This window comes from Manihot esculenta, chromosome 12 (assembly GCF_001659605.2).
Source record: "Manihot esculenta cultivar AM560-2 chromosome 12, M.esculenta_v8, whole genome shotgun sequence".
Lineage (NCBI taxonomy): Eukaryota > Viridiplantae > Streptophyta > Magnoliopsida > Malpighiales > Euphorbiaceae > Manihot > Manihot esculenta.
Window position 1 is genome coordinate 35,499,030 of NC_035172.2, and position 21,056 is coordinate 35,520,085.

The 21,056-nt window shown below is 33.2% G+C and overlaps 5 protein-coding genes across 6 annotated transcripts; 2 read left to right on the forward strand and 3 right to left on the reverse strand.

Annotated features, from left to right (window-relative positions):
* The first annotated feature begins 490 nt into the window (after positions 1–490).
* On the forward strand, positions 491–1,349 carry LOC110628608. Its single transcript, XM_021775371.2, has one exon. It carries the CDS (start codon positions 557–559, stop codon positions 1,157–1,159), a length of 603 nt encoding a protein of 200 aa, XP_021631063.1. The 5' UTR covers positions 491–556; the 3' UTR covers positions 1,160–1,349.
* Positions 1,350–3,747: 2,398 nt separating this feature from the next.
* LOC110627495 lies at positions 3,748–9,131 on the reverse strand. Of its 2 annotated transcripts, none has more exons than XM_021773831.2 (7): positions 8,723–9,131; positions 7,056–7,085; positions 6,790–6,888; positions 6,382–6,496; positions 5,258–5,555; positions 5,113–5,167; positions 3,748–4,831 (listed from the first exon to the last, which is right to left on the reverse strand). In XM_021773831.2, the coding sequence occupies exons 1-7, from the start codon at positions 8,873–8,875 to the stop codon at positions 4,763–4,765; spliced, it is 819 nt and encodes a 272-aa protein (XP_021629523.1). In that variant the 5' UTR covers positions 8,876–9,131; the 3' UTR covers positions 3,748–4,762. The 2 variants fall into 2 exon arrangements, with proteins under 2 accessions (XP_021629523.1, XP_021629525.1); XM_021773833.2 differs by having other exon boundaries at positions 6,790–6,877; positions 8,723–8,861.
* A 3,342-nt stretch (positions 9,132–12,473) lies between these two features.
* On the forward strand, positions 12,474–14,959 carry LOC110628067 (terpene synthase 10). The gene is made up of 7 exons (XM_021774525.2): positions 12,474–12,715; positions 12,791–13,046; positions 13,138–13,513; positions 13,638–13,856; positions 13,976–14,114; positions 14,220–14,468; positions 14,569–14,959. Exons 1-7 carry the CDS (start codon positions 12,494–12,496, stop codon positions 14,875–14,877), a joined length of 1,770 nt encoding a protein of 589 aa, XP_021630217.1. The 5' UTR covers positions 12,474–12,493; the 3' UTR covers positions 14,878–14,959.
* A 1,211-nt stretch (positions 14,960–16,170) lies between these two features.
* LOC110627282 lies at positions 16,171–17,346 on the reverse strand. Its single transcript, XM_043948688.1, has 4 exons — positions 17,326–17,346; positions 16,969–17,240; positions 16,753–16,857; positions 16,171–16,667 (listed from the first exon to the last, which is right to left on the reverse strand). The coding sequence occupies exons 2-4, from the start codon at positions 16,984–16,986 to the stop codon at positions 16,188–16,190; spliced, it is 603 nt and encodes a 200-aa protein (XP_043804623.1). The 5' UTR covers positions 16,987–17,240; positions 17,326–17,346; the 3' UTR covers positions 16,171–16,187.
* LOC122721311 lies at positions 17,023–18,463 on the reverse strand. Its single transcript, XM_043948508.1, has 5 exons — positions 18,103–18,463; positions 17,531–18,012; positions 17,326–17,452; positions 17,106–17,240; positions 17,023–17,031 (listed from the first exon to the last, which is right to left on the reverse strand). Exons 1-5 carry the CDS (start codon positions 18,253–18,255, stop codon positions 17,023–17,025), a joined length of 906 nt encoding a protein of 301 aa, XP_043804443.1. The 5' UTR covers positions 18,256–18,463.
* Positions 18,464–21,056: the final 2,593 nt, after the last annotated feature.

Sequence of the window (21,056 nt, forward strand, 5' to 3'; positions counted from 1 at the left end):
GTGTTGTTACTATCAGCTGTGGAATACTTGTTTCCGATGAGCTTGAAAGCTAATAAAATACACAAATTTTATCAAAAAAACTTACTTTTGACAAAATAAAGCTCATAAATTAAATATATTAATAAAATGGTAAAAATAAATAATTGCAAATAATATTTTAGTAATAAAATTATAGTTAATATTTTGATTAATAAAATTTTATTTATTTTGGTTATCAAATATTTTTATACTAAAATAACAAATTTTGATTATTACTAGATTATAACATAATTCACGGCCCTACCACCAAGGGTTTGTGAATTCAATTATTGCAGGGGAATTAAATTATTAATTTTTAGATAATAGAGAAATCCATTCAAAATCGTTTATATGTAACCGAGCCCAAGTTGACGTGGACAAACTGTTCAACGGCAATCAGAACTTAACCATTCACTTCTCGAGATCGGAGCCGTCAAAAATTAAAAATTGATAATTTTAAAATAGAAAAAAGAAAGCAGTTTTCACATCACATGCCCGTTAAACTTCTTCTCCATCTCTCTCTTTCTCACCTTCACCAATGGCAGACTACGACACCCACCTCCAGCATCACCAGGGCGGCGGCGGCCACCACCATCACCACCAAGCAATCCCAAAAGAAACAGCTCTCCAAGCTCTAAACACTATAATCCAACTCCATTTTGAAAAGACCCTGGAAAAGAAAAGAGCAATAGACCTCCAAAAGAAGGAGCTCCACAAGCTCTTCCTTCTTTTCTTCATCTTCCTCTCTCTGGTCTTCATGGGTGAGGCTCAAAGCAATCGCCTTCAGTGTCGCCATTGCTGGGCCCCGATAACCCTCCTCTCTTTGGCCCACCTCATCTTCTATGTTTCTGTGGCTCAAACTCTTCGGTGCATCAATGGGTTCAAGTATCAAAGGCGGTGCCACAAGCTGACCCTTGGATTGGCGACTGAGAAGCTAAGGGAATTGAAGATGAGAATGACTAACGGTAACAGTGAGTGTGGGGAGGTGGTTGGTGATGAGGGTGAGCTTGAGATTCATTACCAAGAACCACCAGAGAGTTATTTTGGTAAGTTCAAGAGGAACTGGGGTTTACATTTTGGGTTCTTGATAGTGATATATGGGTTCATGGTGTCTTCTTCTGTTGTTCTTCTGTGTTATTAGATTTCAGGATTTGATTCGTTAGAGTGTGTTGTTGTTGATTAGATTCATTTCCAGTGTGGAATTCATTTGTTTGATGATTTGGGTATGGGAATCTGAACTGGTAGATTAAATTCTTGGTGAAAAATTGAGCAAATGTTATATGGGTTTCTTTATGAGAAATGAGATTATGGAAAGGGTAATGATGAGAGTACATGTGCTTTGAATTGATAATTTTTGAACAACTTTTGTCTGTTTCAGTTTTGCTTCTTTGTGCTGCTGCCTTCCGTGTGAAAGTGAAAGTGAAACTGAAAATCTACTTTTGATGAGGGGGCTTTCAGCTTTGTATTGTGTTTTCAGCAGGAGAGAGAGTTTAAAACTTAAAATTTTAATTTTATTTTATTTAATTTTTATTAAAAAATTTAATAATTAGTTACTGAATTTTTAAAAATATCTATTAATTAATATTTAATTTTAGAATTTTTTATATTTAATTACTAAAATTAACTGATGGATTAGTTGATGAAATTTTTAAACTTTTCTGAAATTTTAATGGTTTTTTTATTTATTTCAAGATGGAGTAACTAAAAAATATATTTCTATGTATCACATGAAACAAATAGTTATATTATTTGAAATTTTGAATGGAAAAGGATCCGTTGAATATCTTGAATGGTCTTCAAAAACTAGGAGTTTGGGGCTTTCAAGACATTCCTATAAATTTCGACGCTTTAGAAGAAACTCATTGCGGAGAATTTTGGGTAGCTGGTAGGATTAATTACAGTTGTTTGTTTATTTGTTTTTTTTCTCAAAATATTAATTACAGCATGTAGAGGATTTTTTATTTGGCAAAAAAGTATTTTATGCACTTAAGTTTTGATAAATATTGATATAATTTTTATTCATTTTATTTTTTATATATTAAAAATAATTTTTTTATTAATTTTTAATTATTTTTATTTTAAATAAATTAAATTTTATTAAGTATTAAGAAAATATTTTGAGAAGTTTTTTAAAAATAAAATAAAATAAAATAGGATGATAATAATTAATTTATATGTTATTATAAATTAAAAAAAAATGAATAATAATTTTAAAATAATTAAAAAAAAATTATGAAATGGATAGAGTAAATAGTTAAATACTGTTAATATATTTTTAATTCAAATAATTTCTTTTAATTTTAAATAATATAAAATAAATTCTTTAAATTTTGAAATAATTAAATAAATACTTCTTGAATTTTAATATAATTAACAGATTATTTTATATGTTTTTAAAATCAAATACTTAAATCCCTATATATTCAGTCCATCCAAATTAGAAATCTTTCTATTTATAATTTTATTAGTAAATTTATCAAATACAAAAAAAATATTTTAAATACTTAAAATAATTTTATATACACATAATTTTTTTAGTATAAATGAGATTTTTATATTGTATAAATTATATTTTAATATTTAAATTTTAAGATAATTGATGGATCGGTATTATAGATATTAATTTGTCAAATTTTTTCTTAACGTATAATTTTTAAAAAATACTTTTTATAAAAGTCTGATTTATTTAAAAATTATTTGATATTATTTAAAAATAATTGAAATTTAAATATTTTTAAAAAAATTTAAAATTATAAATATTAAAATATTTTAATGAATAAAATTTAAAGAATAAAAAATATTAAAAATTAGTTAAATGAGATATTATTTGAATTTAATTTTTTTAAATAAAAAATAAAAATTTAAAATGCTTAGTCGAAGAAGAATTGATTATAAAAATATTTAAGTATATAATTTTTAAAATATAAATTATTAATTATAGTAAAATTAAAAAAAAAGAAATTTAACTTATAAAATGTAATAAAGATATTTTCACTGAATGAATGAATTTTAATTTTGAAGGAATCAATTATAAAATGAATTTAATAAATTTAAGTGTTGAATTTAAAAAATATAAAAATTAATTTATTAATTATATTAAAGATTTAAAAATTACCGTGTAAATTACTCATTGCTTTACCATTTTAGTATAACTAAACATTTATTTTTTAAGAATAAATCAAATTTAATGGACAATATCATAGACGGTATGCGGCAATTTTATACTGCATCAGTTATCATGCTTATTTGAAAACTGAATGATTTGAAAAAAAAAAAAAAATTCTCTACAAATTAATTACGTTCATCATATTCAAGATTATAATATAATATTATATAATTTATTTATTTTATTAAAATAATATTTTCCAATGGTGTGAAAAAGAGTGGTACATATTACGGGAAATGAGAGAAATCAACATGAATTCATAAGCTGAATTTTAAATTTATGATTTCGGAAAAAGAGGGAGGTAAATTATGGGATAAATTATAATTAAATCTGTAAATTTTCATAAAATTAATTAATTTGTTTTTATTTTAAAGTTATTCAATTAAAATTTTTATATGTTTTGTAAAAAGTAATTTTTTAGTTATTTTATTTAAAAAATTAATTTTTAATTATTTTATTTAAAAAAATTATTAACTATCTTGAATTAATTATAATATTGGCAACAGTTGCCTCCTTGGTTTTCTGTTTTTCATTTATTTTTTATTTGCAGAATGTGTTGTTGGATCTAGACGTAGTTTGTTGTGTGGATTTGTGATTTTGGTCTTGGCTGTTTGCATGTTGTTGGTGATAAAAAGGTCGATGACATCTCGGCGCCGGAACTTGGTGAGGCTCCTTCAGGTGGCTCCATACTATGAGCAGGCCCTCTCTTCGTTAGAGGCGAACGGTGAGGTAGAGAACCTCTATTTGTTCTATTGGTAATGTTTTGGATGTAAGTTTGGACGGCTTCTGTATCTTTATCGGCATGGCTGATAGGATTTGAAGTATGCTGGGCATTTATGCTTCCGAGTTGGTCGTTTTTGTAGTCGTAGGTCTCCGTGCTTTTTCTCTGTTTTGTTGTCTCTTCTACAAGCACAAGCTCTGATGGTGGTTTTCTTTATTCTACTTCTACCGGCATTTGGTCGTCTTTGTAGTCGTAGGTCTCCGTGCTTTTTCTTCGTTTTGTTGTCCCTTCTACAAGCACAAGCTCTGATGGTGGTTGTTCTTTATTCTACTTCTACCGGCATTTCGGAATTCTCGATTGCAATCTCTTTCCGGAGGAATGCGGTCGATGAACCGGTGGGATGATTGCATTCTTTTGGCGGTGCTGATTTTGCGCGGTGTCCAGCTGTCCTTGGGGCTGATGTATTGGGTTCTTTCTCATTGTAGTATGGGCTGAGCTTTCAGTTTTAGTTTATTTTTTTATTTTTTTATTTTTTTTTATTATTATTTTTTTTATAATTTTGAGATACAGCTGGGCTTTCTTTATGCAATAATCTTATTGCAAGAAAAAAAAAATGAAATACTAGAATCCCAAGTCTCAAATATGTATGCAATTTGGTATAGGCTGGCAGGCAGGGCCACATCTTCCATTGTGGAGTGGATGGAAATCAACAGCTTGCACATTAATGGGAAGCAACTGGATTTAATAATAATAGTACAACTCTTCTCCAATCTCCAGAATAGCTGTGCTTGAATGAAAATGGGAATTGGATTTTGATTGCAAAAATGAGTTAAAGCTAGTGGTTTTAGACTGTGGAGTCAGGACAGAGCTTCACAAAGTGATTTGTATGCATTAACACAGAGTTTGAATTTTTCTTCAGCCATTGCCTGCATATATACATTGAAAACAAACCTATTAAAGAAAACAGCCACTCAAGTTAAAGACACAAAGGTAAGGCCATTAGAAGGGAGGAAGCAACCTTCAATCTCAATTCAGTAATTCATTGTGAAAGTATTAAAATGATTTCTATCAAATCCCAGCAGCTCTATACACACTGATGATTCGTATCGATAATGTAAAACCCACTGTGCTTTAAAATTATCATAAAGTGGTGAAAGTGTAATTACAGAAAACAAAATGGGTAAAGAGCAGAAATTCATCAACTAACCTGTGAAGGGCCTTGATGCTTATCAGGATGCCATTTTAATGCTGATACGCGGAAACTGCAAGGAGTATTCAAATAATTTCAGATATACAAAAAAATCGAGTATAAAGAAGAAATAAAGTATGCGGGAATCACAACGCCAACTTACGCATCTTTAACATCTTCAATCCTTAAAGGACCAGTTGGAGGCAAACCAAGGATTGTTCTGTCATGAGAAGATCCCACAGAACAAGATTCACTGTCAGACTCAGATTCACTTCTAGCATCGCAGTCATTATCTCTATGGTTTGTCCAGTTTGGATGCTCTCTCCACTCAAATCCAAATGTTGAACCTCGATGAGAAGACTCGTTAAAAGACCAAGTATACCATCTTTTTCCAAAGGTAGCTTGAAAAATTTTCTCAGGACCATCAGAGTCCTCAGAAAAACTCTCCCTCCTAAACTTACCTGAACAACCAATAAAGAGAGACACAGTCTGTTAAAATACAGTGACATACTAAAAGGCTTTAGAAGAACACAAAACTATAACATGAAAATTGTTTGGCATCTACCAATATAAAAACATTATGAATATCAGAATCAATGTCATCTTTTATTACAGAAGCTTCTTAAACATATGGTAATATGGTAATCCAAAATATTTAGCTCCCTCATTTCCCTCTCATTATTGAAGTCCCTTTGCTTTCTTCTTTTCTGTTTCTTTCCCTCTGCAATCTTTTTCGATTGAGGGTCTTGGAACTATATTATCCTCCAGCTCTATTTATTTCTCTCTCTCTTTGTTTTTTTCTATTTATTTATTTCATTTATCATCAGTCTGCATTATTTTCACCAAATTGGTTAACCAATAGAAGAGAGAATTACAACTCTAAGTTTGTCTTGCCTTCCTCTGTTCACAGAAACACATTGATTATACCATCGGGGGTTGCCTTATTTTTTGGTATTAGGCTAAGAACTGCATTATGACTTGGGTATTGCAGCAAATATATTTGTGAGATACCAAGCTCGACCTTTACCTTTCTGATTATGATATTGTTGGTCGGAGAAAAATTAAATTTATTTGCAACGGTAGAATATATAAGTGGACTAATCAATTTTTATTTGCAGAGGAACAAAAAGTTATAAATTGTTTAGGGCATCATCCTGCGTATAAAAGCAAGAATGCTATGTGGACCATACTCATATAAGGAAATAAATATGAAAAGGGTAGATTCCAAAGTTATGCAAGTTAATAAAACAACAGCATAAGCAATTTTAAAAAGTAAGAAAAACTCACGTTTCATTTTCTGATGATGAGATTTCCTAGGATGTCGAGAAGAAGACTTTAATCGCCTCTTCTTATCAGTTCCGTGTGAGTGCTCTGAATCAAATGACCATATAGACTCTTCATCCTGGTTACAAGTGCGAAGCAAAACACATATCAATATGTGGCAGTTTAATTCAACAATGTAGTAGTATTGAAAATGAAAATAGTAATGAACACATCATATATTTGTCAAGAAATTTCTGCAATCCTCAAATGGATGCAATAATATAATGAAAATAAAACTCTGCAATCCTCAAATGGATGCAATAATATAACGAAAATAAAAATATCTTGTAATAAGTCTAGCAAAATGTTGCATCGAGGCAATCTGAATCTCGTTAAGGATTTAAATAAAGAAAATGCCAAATTAAAATTCACCTGGGATGAAGGTTTAGAGGAAGCACTGTTAAAGAGAAGGTCTTTCAGAGCTCTCTTAGCATCGGCACGTTTTTGACGTACTGCATACCTTATGTAATTCTGAATTCAGACTTCCCATTTCAGGAAAAGTTATATGATGAGAAAATAAAAGAAAACACAGAGAAGTTTACTGATGGAGAAGTGAGATGAATATACATCAATTTCCAAGCAGGTATATATAACTGATATATCACGTCAATACTAAAAGTTGATAACAATGCTTATACCTTGGATGGTTGTTGGAATCTGCTAACATCCTGCAAAAGGATAATTAAATGTCAATCTTCATAGTTAGGGAAAAATCTTCTTCATACTTGTAACCAAAGAAAGATATGTATAATACTAATGTCAGTCCACCAGAACCTTGCACAATTCCAAAAAGCCCTAGGCTTTATAAGAATTTTGCACCATAATAAGCTAAATAGAGTTTTTAAAATCTTTGTTGCATAAAATTAGAGCTTTGTAATAGGAATATTACAGAAGAAGCCCTTCTTTTTTAACTCAATTAAAAGATTTAAATCTAAAACTAATATGCAGGAATATACAAGAAATGGTCCAAAAGTACTGATAATGGAAGAAGAAATATTATTGAAAGGAAGGAAAATAAAAGGGCTAAACAAACAGAAAGCTGTGTCCAAAGGAAAATGCTTATGCAATTCCAAAAAGAAGATAGAATTGTAAGTGCCATCTCCAAAAGAAAACCAGCAAAACATCTTCAATTTCCCCATATAGTCTTTGGTCTTTGTCCTGATTTCTTATCTCTTACAACTTTAATGTGCTTAACCTTTCATACTAATGCATTTATTAGTCATTGATGCATGCATTCACACCATCTTGATAAAATGGTGTCACTTCCCCTTTTCACAAATGCATTCATTCCATATCTAATTCATCCTTGTTTTTCCACATATCCAATTTAGAATGCTCATTTCTCCCACACTAATCTTTTGTCATGTTATTCTCATCACCAAACACTTACCTTTTGTTTGGCATAATTCATTTTATAAGAAAAGAATCCAAATAAATTTTTGCAAAATCATGCAAGATTTCAACTCCTTTTAGATATCAATTTTTCAAGTTAAAAAGAACTGAATTTCTTTCATTCAAAACAAGAGAATTTGTAAGAAAATAAATCAATTGAATTGAATTCTTACGATATTCTTGATTTCAAATGGAGAGTTACTATTATATACCATAGTTGGTTGATGCCACATTTGCATTGGAAAAGAACTCATCCTTCACTTCTCGACTTCACCCATCCTATTTTAATTCTTCAGTTGACATCCTCACTTCTCCCATCCCTTTGTAGCAAAAATCATGGACACAGGGCATCTAGTGTGTACTTTTGTGCATTATTACATATCTAGGCAACCTCACTTTGATCGCTTCCCCTTCCATTGTTCAATTCCACTCAGGTCAAACCCTAATAGTTTAGACTCTAAGATGAGCTATACAGCTCCAACTTCTTCTTAGACTAAGTAGGATTTCTTCCATTAAGTAGGATTTCTCAATGCTTGTCTATATATCAATTTATCATCATCATAAATTCTATTAATATTCCACAAATCACTCATCTAAGTAAACAGTTTGGACATCAACCTTGACCTTAATGCAAGCTCCTGTGTGTTCTATAAGTCCCTATCAAGCTCATCCGAGAAACATCTTAGGGGCTAAATATGCAACTCAGCTAAATATCATGATAACTTCCAATAATGCAGACAAATAAAACAGCAACAATTCCATATTCATATAAAATCACAAACTCTGGCTCCCTTCATCCCCGTCCCCAAATAGAAATACTAAGAAAGGAAAAAAAGTTTTTTCTTTTTTTAATTCGCAAACAAAAACAAAAAGGAAAAAGCTTTGAAAAGCTAAAAGATGATAATAAACTCACAGCGTTCCATTTCTTCTTCCATTTTTCACATGAAGCAGGTGTAGAATGAATTGAAGCAAAATGGGTCTTCGTTATTGATGTCGTCGATGATGCCAAATTTGGAATCAAGGTGTTTTTCAATATAACAACGCTTCGCCATCTGGATATTTGCATAATCGAAGAAAAGAAGCAACTGTTCGATATAAACAAATGATCAAACAGATTTTATACTGTCTTTACCAAGGATTTGGGCTATAGTTAAGGAGAGGAATGTCGCTATTGCGGTAGAAAAGGGCGCTTGGGGTTAAGTTCCTTCAATGGGTGATATTGACCCAGGAAGAAAATGGAATGGCTGTGTCGGCTTCGTTTTCTCGATCATTGAGCTGAGGTACGCCGACATTGTCCTGTTGCCCACCAATGGTTTGGACTGGACATCCTCGTACACTTGGACCAGGTTTCGGACAAGAAATTGGACCCATTGCTTTTACAGTTGAAAGCAAAGGTCCTCGGCCCTTCTCCGTTTTCCGATTACTCTCTTTGGGGTAAAATTTCTAAATGCAGAATAAAGGAGGTTGCATAAACACGAATTTAATAAAATTTGAATTAAAAATTGTATTTAATATAAATTCGACATACGTTTAATCAAATGTTTATATTATAGAGAATCAATTAAAGTGTGCATAATAAATGAATGAATTTAAATTGAACATTTAATTTACTAAATAATTTAAATAATTTTTATATAAGATCAAATAGTTATATCTTAAAATGGTTTTTATAATTAAATAATAAAGATGTAAATTAATTTTTCATATTTTATAATTAATAATATTTAAGGAAATGCATTTTCTCAACATCAATCAAACAAATATAAATGGATTTGAAATTTTTAGATTTTTCCTATGATTTATAAATGGATTTGTTGTTTCGATTCATCCAAAAACGAGAAATTTTTATTTTGATGGAATTTAATTTTAAGAATTTAGGTGTTGAATTTTAAAATAGACGATGAGATTTTAATGAATTTAAATTTTAAAAATTGAAGGGTTAGAATTCTAAAAAAAATAAAGAAATAAATAAGTTAATTATGCTATATTTTAAAGATAAAAAAGTAATTAATTATCTTAATAAAAAATTTATACTAGGTGACTCGCGGTTGTTGAAATAAAAAATTTATACTAGGTGACTCGCGGTTGTTGAAATCGGTCAAAAATAACCTTTTTGGTTATCAACAATTTTACAACTGTAGATAGTGGCAAAATGATCGAATCCACATGAAATTGATATTTACTTATTTTCCTTGTCAAAATCAAGTAAATAAAAAATAAAATAAATGGGGGTTTTTGAGATTGTTGAGCTAAACTAGAATTAAAAGCAATAATATAAATCAAATAATAAAGTAAAGAGAAATCGATTATGAGAAAAGTCTAGTTGAAGAGTTGGATCCACTTTAATTGTTGGAATTGATCACTGATGCTTATATCTTTTTATTTGACTCAATAGATTAGTTATGGGGGTGGAAGACGCTTCTCACCTCCATATCCCTCCTTAAGTATAGATTAATTAGGGAACGTCTTTCAATTAACACTAATCAACAAGTTGCCAAGGAACGTCCTTGGACTTTTGGCATCTAACAACTATTAATTGCATTAAGAAATAGAGAGACCTAACTCTAGCTATCCAAACGTATGGTGATATTGCTAGATTATGCAATTTCACACCAAAGGTTACTTGTGTTTGAATAATTCAAGCAATTATGGACTTCAAACTATCCAAACTAACAAATTATCACTTTGCAATCAAGAATCAATGGGTCCTATTGATCTAAATAACAAAACAATAATAGAATTCAGCATCAAATTGCATAAATATTGATAAATAAAAGATTAACATTACATGTTCAGATCTCCCAATCCATAAACAACTAAAGTTTCACCTTATTCTTCAACTAGAAAAAGGGTTTCAGCCACTCATGGCTGAAACTAATATAAAAAATAAAAGAAAGAAAGCAAGAAAGGATGGAGAAGGGCTGGCGCAAGGGGCGCGCAGCAGTTGGAATGGTTCTGCTGAGGATGTATGTTGATCCAAAGATGATTCTTCTGCTGGTTTGCTGGTCCTTTTATAGGCTGGAGTGGCTGCCCTAGGGTTTTCTTGTTGAGTTGGAACTCCTTTTCGTATTTGGACTTGGATTCTTGGAAGGCATTTGTGTCTTTTTGATTCTTGGCTTCCTGAATATGTAGGAGATAGTGCTGAGGTGGAATTATGTGTTGCTGAGCTGTCCCACATGATTTGAGTGTAAAAAGACTCGTGTTGACTTGGTCCCCAAGTTTGACAGATTTGCTAGTTTTTTGGTTGCTGGTGCTGTTTGCCCGGTGTTGTTTGGGCAAACAGGCTGGGTAGGCTGTCTGGCGTCACTGCTGTCTGCGTGCCTGGTCCTTGTTTGCCCAGGCGGTGCGGGCAAACGACGCGGGCTGACAGGCCGTCTCCCTGCTAATAGCGTGCTGCGTATTGTTTGCCCAGGTTGTGCGGGCAAACGGTGGGCTGACAGACTGTCTGCCTGCTGTCCTGAGCACTGTTTCTGCCTTGCTCCGCTGTTTGCCCAAACAGACTTGGACAAACAGCCTGGTTAGTCAGCTTTCTATTTTCCTCTTCATTTCAGCTTCACTTTGGTTTGGGCAAACCAGTTGTGCAAACCAGTTGGGCAAACCATGCTTGTGCAGTTTTGCTCTCTTTTGAGCAGATTTAAGGCCATTTTTGCTAATTACCATTTTACTCCATTTTCTGCAAAATAAGATCAAAACCACAAAATTAGGTAGAAAATATGTAAATTAACATAAATATCAATATGGAAAATGGGTCTAAATTTGGCTCAATCACTAGGATAGTGAATAGAAAAATAACTTTTTATTTATATCAATTCTAAAAATCTATAATAATAAATAATAACTTTAATTATATTAAAATTAAAATTGAAGTATTTTTAATAAAATAATTAAAATTAAAAGACTAAGTTAAAATATATCTCTAATTGAGGAATTGTGGTTAAATGTTATATAAATGTATATTTATATATCTATATATTTTAGCACTTTTAAATATTAGACACTTTAATTTTTAATTATAAATTTAATAAATATCTAAACTTTAAATAAATATTACTTTTAAACATAATTTGACTAATCTATAAATTTAAAGCTGTATTTAAATATAATTTTTAAAAATTTAATTAGATATTTAAATATAATATTTTTAATATTTAAATATTTAAAAGTAATTTTTTTAAATTTTAATAAATAAAAATATAAAAATATAAATTTAGCCATTTAATTTTTTTTATCATCTTATTATTATTATTATTTACATGCATGTATCCAAACCCATGTGGCGAATAATTAAAAAAAAAAATTGATGTACACATGGATCAAATAAATCACATGCTCAAAGAATGGTAAACACATGGATCAAATAAATAAAATAATATAAGACAATAGATTCTAATGAATCAGCTATGCGAGAAATATAAGGGAAGTATATCTTAATGATTTCTATAGTACGTACGTCTACAAAATTACAAAGTTTTAACTAAAGTTAAAAAAAAATAAAATATACTGAATGATGCATCGTGTTAATTATGTGAAAAGAAAGGGTCAAAATTATCATCTAGATATGTATGTCCTAATTATTTTATGATAAGAGCAATGTCCTGTGGAGTTTGCAGCATGTCTATATAAAGACTTGAAGCTTTTGGAAAAATAAGCACACTACCAAGCGCAAAACAAAAAGCTCTTCTACATGGCCCTTCAATTATTTGCTTTATATCCTATTTGCTCTTTCACAAAACTGCCACCAAGAACTCGCATCTTTAGATTACCCAAAGCTACCAGTTTTTCCAGTCCTCTTAATTGCTTGGTTTGTCCAAAACTTGACCAGAAAACTATTGTGAGACGATCTGCAAATTACCAACCTCCCATTTGGGATTTTGATTTTGTGCAGTCACTGAAGAGAGAATATGAGGTACATATATGTTTATAATTATTCCTAATTACTTGTTTTCCTTTTATTTTCATGCTCATGATTACTGTGATATAGGGAGAGGTTTACACAAACCGAATCAGTAAGCTGAAGGAAGAGGTGAGGCTGATGCTTAAGCAAGCTGTGGATCCTCTGGATCAGCTCCAACTAATTGACACCTTGCAAAGACTTGGATTAGCTTATCACTTTGAGGATGAAATAAAGAGTATCTTGATGAGCATTTACAGCGATAATAATGCAAGGAGGGAGGATTTATATGCGACAGCTCTTGAATTTAGACTCCTAAGACAACATGGATATAAAATACCTCAAGGTAAAATCCTAACACTTTTCACCCTTTTTCAGACATGCAATTCTTTATCAAAAGTTGGTAATAATATTTAACTAGAAAAAGTGAAATGCAGAGATCTTCAATAGTTTCCAAGATGAGGTGGGAAACTTCAAAAAGTGCCTATGTGAGGATTGGGAGGGAATGCTATCCTTGTACGAGGCATCATTCCTTTCAGACGAAAATGAAGATATCTTGCAAAATGCAAGAGATTTTACAACCACTTGTCTAAGGAAGTTTGTTCAACAGAGCCAAGACCAAAACCTATCCAATTTAGTAAGTCATGCACTGGAGATCCCACTGCATTGGAGGATGCTGAGGTTGGAGACCAGATGGTTTATTGATGTATATGAAAGAAAACAAGGCATGAATCCTCTTCTGCTAGAACTTGCTAAATTGGACTTCAACAACGTGCAGATGATACACCAAAACGATCTAAAACACATGTCAAGGTATGTATAATTTATGGTTGACTGAGCAAATAATTTCTCATTCATGTCAATAGTTTACAGCTTCTGTTTAATTATCTTCAAGTATGAGGCTGCTCCTTATTAGCTTGTTTTGGTCTGAATAAAGGTGGTGGAGGAGTACAGGTTTAGGGAAAAAGTTGAGCTTTGCGAGAGATAGGCTAATGGAGAACTTCTTTTGGACCATTGGGGTGATATTCAAGCCACAATTCAGCTACTGTAGGAGAATGTTGACAAAGGTCAATGCACTAATAACAACCATTGATGATATATATGATGTGTATGGAACCTTGGATGAGCTTGAGCTTTTCACTGATGCTGTTCAAAGGTTGGTGTTGGTGATATCTTATCCTACAAGTTTTTTTATGGACATACTCCGTATGAATTCTTAAATGTATTTTATTCGATATAGAAATAAATTGCATCATTTTTTTTTTTCAATTTTAGATGGGATGTCAATGCAGTGGAGCAACTTCCAGACTACATGAAGATATGTTACCTTTCTCTCCATAACTCCATAAATGAAATAGCTTTTGATTTCCTTAGGGAAGAAGGAGTTCACATCATCCCCTACTTGAAAAGAGCTGTAAGTTTTAATGATGTTTTTGAATTTTTATACATGTTAATTAAAAATGAAATTATATTAATAACAATTCATATAATTTGCTGATTCCATTTTAAATTCTTCCAGTGGGCAGATCTGTGCAAATCATATTTACTGGAAGCGAGATGGTATTACAATGGATATACACCAAGTTTACAAGAATATATTGATAATGCATGGATCTCTATATCAGGTCCTGTGATCCTAGTCCATGCTTTCTTTCTCGTAAATTCTCCAATTTCAAATGATGCCTTAAAATGCTTGGAAGAGTATTCCAGCATAATTCGATGTTCATCGATGATTTTAAGACTTGCAGATGATCTTGGAACATCATCGGTATGCACTCCTTTATCTTTATCCTTTTTTTTTTTAAAAAAAATATGTCTCTTTCACTTATTTATGGATCTTTATTTTTTTTTATCTCATTCTTATGTAGGATGAATTAAAGAGAGGTGATGTTCCAAAATCAATTCAATGCTACATGCATGAAACTGGAGCTTCAGAAAAAGAAGCTCGTGATCACATACGATTTCTAATTAGCGAGACATGGAAGGAAATGAATGAAGAAAAATCCACATATTCTCCATTTTCAGAAACTTTTATTAGTATAGCATTTAACTTAGCTAGAATGGCGCAATGTATGTACCAACATGGAGACGGTCATGGAATCGAAGACCGTGAGACTAAGGACCGAGTTGTATCACTACTTGTTCAACCTATTCCCTGTCTAAACAAGGTTGTCTAGATGGAAATGTTTTCCTTCTTATAACTTTAACTATAATGTATTTGTCACTGTCATAAAGGAATTGGCTGTTGTTCTTTAGTTATCTCTATTTCTATTTGGAATTTTTATTTTTTGCTAGAAGGGTAAAGCATAATTATATATTATTCTCATAAATTCTTAATTAATAATGGATTTAATAGCAAGAAAAATACTTATGATTCAAATAGAGAAAAAATAATTAAAAATAGTCTCTTTTATTTCATAAAAAAATATTTATAATGTAAATCACTAATTATTATTTGGTGATTAAATTTACAATGAATGGAGAAATTTTAAGATTTAATATCATTTTAATAGCAAATGGGGCAGGACTTGTGCCACAAATTTTTTTTACTAAAGTATCACTTTTTAATTGAATAGGCAGAAACTGGTTTTGCTTCATTGATAAATCATTGCCATACAGCGCACCAATGAAAATTGAAAGCTAAGAATTGCCAAGATGTTTTGTCCTCCCCCAGAGATTCAAAGGAATTGCCAAGATGTTTTTAATCTCCTTCTCATGAAAATTTTCTTTTAGAACACGAACATGTTTTTAATCTCCTTCTCATGAATTTTTTTTTTAGAACATGAAACATTTCAGGAACTACACACTACAAGAAATTCCTAAATTACCAACGGACATTTCCGTTGGTAAATACTGATATTTCGTTGGTGAAACGGATCACCAACGGATCTGTGACGGACTAAGTCCATCGGGAAAATCCTCGTTGGTAATTTTAATTACTAACGGAAATTTGTACCCGTTAATGACAGTGACGGATCACCAACGGAATTTTCCGTTGGTGACAGTGACGGATCACCAACGGAATTTTCGTTGGTGACAGTGACGGATCACCAACGGAATTTCCCGTTGGTGACAGTGACGGATCACCAACGGAATTTCCCGTTGGTGACAGTGACGGATCACCAACGGAATTTTCCATTGGTGACAGTGACAGATGTTTGGTTACTAATCCGTTAGTGAATAAAAATACAGAATTACACACCCCTACCCCTACCCTGTAACTGTACATATACATCCATATACATCCATCTGTACCCTGTACATTCATATACATCCACATCCATCTGTATCCTGTACACTCATATACATGCATCTGTACCTGTACTCTGTACATTCATATACATCCATTTGTATATTCATATAATAATAATACTATAAACGGACAAAACTAAATTACTCATTAAAATATATAAAAAACGTAATGAATTTGTACTATAATTATATTTTGGAAAAAAAATTATCAACTGGTCATAACAAAATGTACATACTAAACTAAACTAGCTAGCTCATCATCTGTATCATCATCACTATCTGTATGATGATCACCAATGATAGGAGCATCATCACGCCGCTGCTGTGGAGACGGAGCTGGAGGTGCCGTAGGACCAGATGTCTGAGTGGATGTCCCAATACCCTGTTGTGCCATCATCCTATGCATAAACGTCTGCAACTCGTCCAGCCTTGTGGTAATTCGACTATTCTCTGTCTCTAGCCGATCAATTTTATTCTGCATCCTGTTCATTATTTCAATTGTAGGAGGATCCACTGGGGGTGCAGACGTGTATGATGCAGAACAATGAGATGGCTCATGAAAATATGCTGAGGCCTGGGACCCTAACCCATAAACTCGATTCTTTTTCTGTCCGCCAACCGCTTCGTAGTACAGTTGGGCCTCATTTATGGGCGTTGGCTCATTGCTTCCCTCCTGTTGATGTGTAGCAGCCTCCTTCAGCTGTACGTATTTATCCTGCATTATAAATTTAAAGTAACATATAAGTAAAACAATTTACGTCAATCAAAATTGTTAATAACTACATTTAAGATGAACTTACATAAATAGCTTTTGATCTCGCATCAACAAACTCCTCCGTCCCCTTTCTCTTATGTGTGGCCTCAAAAAGCTCATGAGGATGTGGTTCTCTGCCTAGTCTTTCCCTCTGTCACTAATTATAAGAATTGTAGCATTTGTCATCGAACCAAAATATTTATAAGAAGATAATTATAAAATAAAAGTTTTAACAAATACCATCCTCCGCTGGTGGGTATACTGTGAAACAGAACCGCATGCGTGCCTGGAAATGCCAGATCCTGAACCTCCAGCCTCACTGCGCCTATTGGCAGAAAACTTCTCACACTTCTCTTTGTATTCAGAAGTGTTCCAAGTTTCCTGCCACTTCCTCAAAACATAATCAGGGGTTGCAAGATTCTTCGCCTTTCCTTTCCGGATTTCCCACATTAAGCCCCTGTATCGCTCAGCTGCCTTTTTCTGCCAGGCAATTTTTACCAAGCTGTCAATTGCTTGGTCCCATAGAAAGTATTTCTGCAAAAAGATTACATTTTATGATTAGATAGTAATTAAACAGTTCATAAATAGATGATAAACTGATAAAATAATTATGCTTCACCTTGAATTCCTGCCAATAAAAATCCTTGATTTCATTGGGCACAGTCTTCCAACAGTGGCCTTCCTCGACCAATCTTTCTTTCACTATCAGAGTTATCCTGCGGCTGCACATCTCCGACGGATGCAAACTACATGAACAAGATAATTTTGAGTAAGTAAATGGTAACATTTAAAATAATGTAAATTAATAAACAATTAATTATTACTTGTTGTTAATGAGTGAAATAGTCTGTCGGAATGACTGTGTTCCGCCTACAGCAGTGGTCGATGCAGCTGATGCTGGAGTAGATGATGGAGTAGATGCTGATGCAGATCCTGTCCCTCTAGCGGATGTAGTACCAGAAGGGGATGCAGAATGAGGTGAATGTGTATGTGATACCGGTGGTCGTGGAGCTGCAGTAGGGTGGTGAGGATGTAAACTGTGACGGTGAGGTGGTGGAAGGGGACGGGGAAGCTGTGCATCGGCAGATGGTGTAACTGGTGTATATGATCGATCTATATGAGATGGCTGTACACTGGATGCAAGTGGTACCCATATCTGAAGTTCCATATCCCCAAGTCCCGTCGGTGCGCGTGGTATATGCGCCTCATGCTCTTGTCCGTCATCTGTATCCGCGTCCTCTTGACTTGCACTTGCAGGAAGTTGAACCCGTCCTCTGGGCTTGCTAACCCTTCCATGTCCCCTCATCTGTGAATAAACAAAAAATGTCATAGTAAAAAATAATATAAAGTTCATAAACATTATATTAAATATATACAAATGTATTAAGGTACTCACTGAGTAATAAAAAAAATATACAACTCCAAACTTCTTTAGTATATAGATGAATTTAGTCTGATTCATATGAATTGTACTCATTATCACCGTCTGCATCTGCATTAGAATCAGGGTCACTAAGGAATTCGTCTTCCTCTGTCGAAACGTCATCATGAATCTCAGTCATTCCTCCGCTAGGATCATTCAGGCAGTGTTGTTGATTAATATCATCGATATTTACTTCAGCATAATCTATGTCATCTTCTTGAAAAGGTTCATATGTCTTTGAAGACGTTTGAGATACTTCAACAACGGGTCTACCTTTAACTTTCATCACAGCCCACCAATCATTTTTGTCACGACGCTTGCTCGGGTATGAAGCATAAACGACTTGTGTTGCTTGAGAGGCCAATACAAATGGCTCATACTTACTGTATCTACGCTTATTGTTAATATCAACAATTCTATACTGTCTGTGCACCTTGGTGCCCGTATTTGGTGTTGGATCAAACCAGTCACATTTGAAAAGTACAGTCCGCTTAATTGGTAGCCCTGGATACTCCAATCGCAACACCTCGACCAACTGTCCATAGTAGTCACTTTCTTCAGAACTGTAATTACTCCCTTTTATACATACACCAAAATTCATTGAGTTACTACTTGAATTTCCATTGATTGTGTTAAATTTACATCCATTAACACAATACCCATTAAAAGTGGTGACACTTCTGAGTGGTCCCTTTGCCACATCTTGTATAAGCTGATTTTGTACATTGTTTGGCGATTCATGGGCATACTTGTAAAACCATTTGACAAAGTCTCTCTCTAGTTTTTCATCAACAGCTGCATCTGTGATATTTGGTTGTGTCGACTTTACTCGCTCCACATAAATGCTATACATACAAAGAAACAAGTAATGTTTAACAATAATGTACAATATAAGAGGTATTAGACTATTAGTATAACTACCAATACTTACTCAATATATGTTTTCACCTCTGGACAATTTAATAGAATATATGTTTGAGCGGCTTGGATTTCATCTTCAGTCATATATCTGGATTTTCCTTTTCCGATAGTTCTACCTGTGCATTTGAATATGCTTAATTTACCTGGTATGTCATCATCAGAGACAAATTCATGTAAGTTGCGTGGAACCTTTCGATGTCTGGTCATTACATGTGCTTCAAAGTAGTGAGCAGAAAATGCACTTGCTTCTTCTACCAAGTAAGCATTGCATATTGAACCTTCAACCCTTGCTTTATTTTTAACATTGTTCTTTAACTTTCTCAAGTACCTAGTGTGTGGAAACAAAAATTATATATGTATACTAAGTAATTCATCATGGTAAGGAGTGCGAGTAAATAATTAGTACGTGTACCTCTCAAATGGGTACATCCACTGATATTGTACTGGTCCTGCAATTAATGCCTCATATGCAAGGTGTACTGGTAAATGTTTCATTGAATCAAATAGACTTGGAGGAAAAACTCGTTCAAGCTTACAAAGGATCATAGGAATTTGTTCATGTAACCGTTGCATGTCCCCATTAGTAAGTGCAGTTGAGGTAAGTTCTCTAAAGAAATTGCTAAGCTCTGTTATTGGTTGCCAAACATTATTTGGTAAGAACTCTCTGAGAGCTATAGGAAGAATTTGTTGCATGAAAACATGACAGTCGTGACTTTTCATACCAAAAAGTCTAAGCTTCCGACTATCAACACATCTCCCTAGATTGGAAACAAATTCGTCAGGGAATTTGAGTGTTTTAAGCCAATCACACAGTATCATCTTCGATTGGTTATCCAAACAATAACATGCTTTTGGATATTTCCCGCTAATTGGATCTTTGTTCAATTCTGGTCTCCTGCATATTTCATTTAAATCTTTCCTTGATTTTATATTGTCTTTTGTCTTCCCCTCCACATTCATAACTGTATTAAAAATATTTTCAAATACATTCTTTTCAATGTGCATGACATCAAGATTGTGGCGAATCATATTTGAAGACCAATATGGCAAATCCCATAATATACTCCGCTTACGCCAACCAGTTATCTTTGAAAGCTGACAATTTATTTCATGACTGTCAATGTCTATAACCCGCCTCAACCCAATTTGCTCAATTTCTTTTAGCAAGTATTCCCCAGTTCTAATTGGCGGTGGTGACTTCGATACACATTTGTTTTTAATAAAAGATGTCTTGTTTCAACGGAAAGGGTGGTCGTCAGGCAAGAACTTCCGATGACTGTCAAACCATGTTTGTTTACCCCCCCTTCGTAATGTAAATGCATCTGTGTTTTCCATACAGTAGGGACATGCAGTGCGTCCTGCAGTGCTCCACCCTGAGAGCATTAAATAAGCAGGGAAGTCACTTATAGTCCAAATTAATGCAGCACGCATAGTAAAATTGTTCTGTTAGAAAGCATCGTAAGTATTAACACCAGTTGCCCAAAGTTCTTTCAATTCTTGCACTAATGGCTGCATGTACACATCAAGCTTCTCTTTCGGATTCTTGGGACCAGGTATTATAATTGTCAGGAACATGTACTCATCTTTCATACACATACCTGGTGGCAAATTGTATGGAGTTAGTATTACTGGCCATGAAGAATACTGTTGCCCAGATTGACCGAATGGTTGAAATCCATCAGTGCAAAGGCCAAGTCTGACATTTCGGGCCTCCAGTGCGAAGGTTGGATGAGTTTGGTTGAAATGCTTCCAAGCAGGAGCATCTGAACAGTGGCGCATCACCCCATTCTCAGTTGCATGGTCATTGTGCCAAGTCATATACTTAGCTGTAACACATGACGCATAAAGTCTTTGCAAACGTGGTGTAATGGGGAAGTAATACATCTTTTTGTATGGTATTTGACTCTTCCCTTTCCCCAAGTTGTGCTTCAGGCGTTTGAACCTTTCATGGTCACAAAATTTGCATCGTGTAAGTTCTTTATCATTTTCCCAATAAATCATACAAC